The sequence below is a fragment of the Helianthus annuus genome, chromosome 16, assembly GCF_002127325.2.
Source record: "Helianthus annuus cultivar XRQ/B chromosome 16, HanXRQr2.0-SUNRISE, whole genome shotgun sequence".
Classification (NCBI taxonomy): domain Eukaryota; kingdom Viridiplantae; phylum Streptophyta; class Magnoliopsida; order Asterales; family Asteraceae; genus Helianthus; species Helianthus annuus.
This window is the reverse complement of record NC_035448.2, coordinates 159,490,784-159,495,380: the sequence shown is the minus strand read 5'-3', so window position 1 is coordinate 159,495,380 and position 4,597 is coordinate 159,490,784. Positions and strand designations below refer to the sequence as shown.

Sequence of the window (4,597 nt, the reverse complement as noted above, 5' to 3'; positions counted from 1 at the left end):
ACCTAATCGAGTCAAACCGAACTGAGTCGAACCAAACTGAGCTGCATCCACAAAGTGCATCAACAAACTCCCCCTTGGATGCTGCTCGTGATGGTTCGATCTTCACATGTTGTCGGATCTTCAGATGTCTTCACGTGTTACTGTAAGGAGATGCATCAACAAACTCCCCCTTGAACATTGCTCGTGAGACTTTGATCTTCAAATCTTCAGATCCTTGTGGTGTTGATGAGTGGTCAGCGGCAACTCGATCATCTTGATCCTTTGATTACATCCATGTTGTGTCTTCATTCCGCAGCTTGTCATATAACACGTTCTCTTTGCCTTTAGCTGATTTCAGTGCCACATCTGCACATACAACAGAGCTAAACGCGTAATGAGAACAACTGCTTGGAATATAGTCAACATAAACAAAACGGAGTTTTTTCCCAAATAGGTGTAGGTGGAAAAAATATTTACCAAAATAGGTGATTTGAAAAATATTTACCAAAATGAGTGTTTTTCTTTATTTTCTTTCTTTTACTAATTATATTATAAATCTTCTTTTTTTAGTTCAATCAACCTATTATCACTTTTATACCCTTTTTCTTCAATCAACTATATATATTTATTAAAATAATTTCTTATTTTATGATCGAACCATGTTAAAACAAATTGAAATTATTGAGAAAGACCTCTCACCTACTTTTTTTATTTATTTTTTTTAGGTACTATTTCATTTACTATTTGGTTTGTGTAAATAATTAACAATTCAATACTCTTGTTAATTTTAATTTTATGGAATTAATAATGAAGAGAGAAAACTTTATATTTAAATATTTAACTTACCTAAATATAAAGGAAATAAAAGAAAAATCTTAAAAAAAGAAAAAAAAAAAGAAAAGAGATATAATAAGTTAGTTAAAAGTAAAATAAAAAGCATTTTGAGTTGTTTAAAAAAAAAAACCTTATATTGAATAAAAAACAAAATCAAAAAATACAATATATATGTTTAAATTAATAAAACAAATAAAAATACTCATTTTGGTAAATATTTTTTCTAAATCACCTAGTTTGGTAAATATTTTTTTCCACCACTATCATTTTAGAAAAAAAAAAACTTAAAAAACACCTATTTTAGTAAATAATTTTCAAATCACCCATTTTGGTAAATATTTTTTCCACCAACACCCTTTTAGGAAAAAACTCAACAAAACGACACATATGTGACCAACAATCAATCAACTACGGACCGATAATAGTTTGAAAGTTGAAAAATTTGATCAATTTAGATTTTAACTTTCAAAAACTTGCTAAATTTTGACCGTTTATGAAGGTGCAATTGTTTTCTGGCTTACAATCAGGTTTCAGGTGGTAAAAACTCGAGATCCAACATCGTACAATCAAAAAATAAACAAAAGTAAAATCTTTTTGGCTTTTATAAAGTTTATATTAAAACACACCTAAAATCTTTTTGGAATTTTTGAATATTTCAAACGTAAAGACGGAAAGCAGTATATAAATATATATACAGAGATACAGAAACTGAAAGCAGTAAATAAATATTTACAGACATTCTTTTTGCGAGTTTCGAGGGTAAGAGAATCATATCAGTGTACGGTCATGCCAAAACGCTCTTGTTGTTCAGTTAGTTAATATTAAGATAAACATCCTATAACGATTATCGGTATTGTTGTCCATTTAAGCTCAACTTATCAGATGTACTCGCGATTAGGGGATACGTTAAGGTATGATTTATACTTACCGACCGGAGTTCATCCACTCACGATACATTCCCGTATCAAGGTATGCACGAGAGTTCATCTATCTTACTATCTTACTGGTGAGTATACCATTTATCATCTGTTTTCAATGTATATGATGTGAGATACTCACTTATTTTTGGATGAATACAAGCCCTATGTTATAAAATCACTTATTGATGAGGAACTTGATATTCGATGCATGCAGGGCATAAGAGCAAGTCCGTGAACAGGTTAGTACCATCATACCGACAAAGAGACGAACTTGAGGTCGAATGCATCATCTATGTTTGTATGATATTTACACGTATGTATGGTATCATGGAAGATCTAGACTTGCGTCCCCGTTGTTTTCCGGTAAAAGAAACAACCATGATACCCAGACGATAAACACCATAAAGACCACGTATCTCAGAACCTCGGCAATCTATCAAACGAAATTTCGGTACCAAGACCATATGCGAATGAGCGGTTCCCACACAGTCTTCAGTCGATTTAGGTTTATATCACCCTGCACACTTTAAAATGATTGTGAGCCTACCGATACATCTTATATAGAGTTGCTTATAGTTTTTCATTTTAAGTTTAAAAAGGTTTAGACAGACCACTGATGTACTATCATATTCTCTTTTTCTCGCCAGGAAACTCATTTTTGTTTTCTATTGTTTTTGTGTTTTTGAAATTTTTCGATGTCTTTGTATTTTTAAAATTTTTCAATGTTTTTGTATTTTTCGTTTTTACTCCCCCTAAAATGCAAAAAGTATGAGAAATTAAGAAAACACAAATAAATATTTACAAAAATGATTTTCGGATGTTGGTTTTACTCTGGTTTGACCTTAATGTCGTTTACCATTAATAAATAGTCAAATCGTGATTTGTTAAAAGCTTTGGTAAAAAGGTCGGCACGTTGGTCATCGGTGTGGATTTTCACAACATCGATAAATTTCTTTTCATAACAGTCTCGTATGAAATGATACTTTATCTCGATATGTTTTGTCTTTGAGTGCTGTACAGGATTACGAGTGATCTGTAAAGCAGCAGAATTATCAACATAAATAGGAGTAGTTAGGAATTCAAAACCGTAGTCGCGCATTTGCTGTTGGATCCACATGGGAGCAACAACTCGAGGCAGTAATGTACTCAGCTTCACAAGTTGAAGTAGCTACACAGGTCTGCTTTTTACATTGCCACATGACTAGACGATTCCCCAAAAACTGACATCTCGCTGATGTTGACTTTGCATCAATCTTGTAGCCGCCATGATCAGAATAGCTGAATGCAATCAAATCGAAGTTATCATCCTTAGGATACCACAGACCAGTGTCTAGATAACCCTTCAGATAACGAAAAATCCTCTTAACAGCCATCATATGAGAAACCTTCGGATTACACTGGTAACGAGCAAGAAGACATGTTGGATACATAATATCGGGCCTTGAAGCGGTAAGATACATGAGAGATCCGATCATAGCACGATAAAGAGAAGGTTCCACATGTTCACTGGTACCGTCAGGAGTAATTCCATGATTCTGAGCCAGAGGAGTTCCCGCAGGCTTCGAGTCTTCCATCTAAAATCGCTTTAAGATATCCCCAACGTACTTTGTCTGATGAATGAAGATCCCTTTCTCAGACTGATGAACCTGTAAACCCAAAAAGAAATTCATTTCTCCCATAGCACTCATCTCGAACTTCTCTTGCATCACCCGCTTGAATTCCTTGCACATTTCATCATTTGTAGACCCGAAAATGATGTCATCCACATACACTTGAACCAGCAACAAATCCTCGTTTCTTTCCTTGATGAAGAGAGTACAGTCGATCAACCCACGCCGAAAACCATTGTGCAACAGATAGGTAGACAATGTTTCATACCAAGCCCTCGGAGCTTGATGAAGACCATAAAGTGCCTTGTTTAGAAGCCAAACTCTGTCAGGATGAATTGGATCTTCAAACCCAGGCGGTTGCTCAACATATACTTCTTCCTCGACCACACCATGAAGAAATGCACTTTTCACATCTATCTGATAAACAGTGAACTTCTTGTAGGACGCATAAGCCAAGAAAATCCTTATCGCCTCATGACATGCCACCGGTGCATAAACTTCATTATAATCAATGCCTTCTACCTGATTAAAGCCCTGGACAACCAATCTCGCTTTATTTCTCACAACGACACCTCGGTTATCCTTTTTGCACTTGTAAACCCATCTAGTACCAATCTTCTTATAGTTCGGGGCCTGTCTACCAATTTCCACACACCCAATTTCTGAAACTACTGTAGTTCTTCTTGCATTGCTTCAACCCATGAATCATCTTTCATCGCCTCTTTCCATGACTTTGGCTCAACTTGACAAACATAGCAGGCGAAAGACCAATCATTCTGTTCCCCGGATCCTCTAATTGCCGAATACAGCATTCTGGTTGTTTCGAAGCTGATTACGTGTCTGCACACCACTTTGGACATCTCCTATAATATTCTGCCGAGGATGAGTATCATGAATTCTAGTTTCAGGAAGATCAGGAACTCGAGAATTAATACCCAAATTGTTGATATTCAAATCAACAACCAAATCGATGCCTTGAGACGCGGTAGATGTGGATGCATTGCCTTCAGTATTGTCTTGGCTTTGCATATGAGAAGTTGCTTCAGAAGTACCCTAGACAGGAGCTGGAGTAGCTTCATTAGCATCATGAAACTAATCATCTTCCGACGAAACATTATAATCAACTGCATCTTCAAACTCCTCATTTTGAGCAACATTATTAACCGAACCAGACTCTTGTCGATTAACAATAATTGGTCGTACTAATGATGAATCAACTGCTGCATCACCTTCAAGCAACATTTGTGCTGTTGC

General features: G+C 35.6%; 1 protein-coding gene across 1 annotated transcript; it reads right to left on the bottom strand.

The window, feature by feature from the left end:
- Positions 1 to 265: 265 nt before the first annotated feature.
- On the bottom strand, positions 266 to 3,307 carry LOC110919838 (uncharacterized mitochondrial protein AtMg00810-like). The gene is made up of 2 exons (XM_022164089.1): positions 2,959 to 3,307; positions 266 to 345 (listed from the first exon to the last, which is right to left on the bottom strand). Exons 1-2 carry the CDS (start codon positions 3,305 to 3,307, stop codon positions 266 to 268), a joined length of 429 nt encoding a protein of 142 aa, XP_022019781.1.
- Positions 3,308 to 4,597: the final 1,290 nt, after the last annotated feature.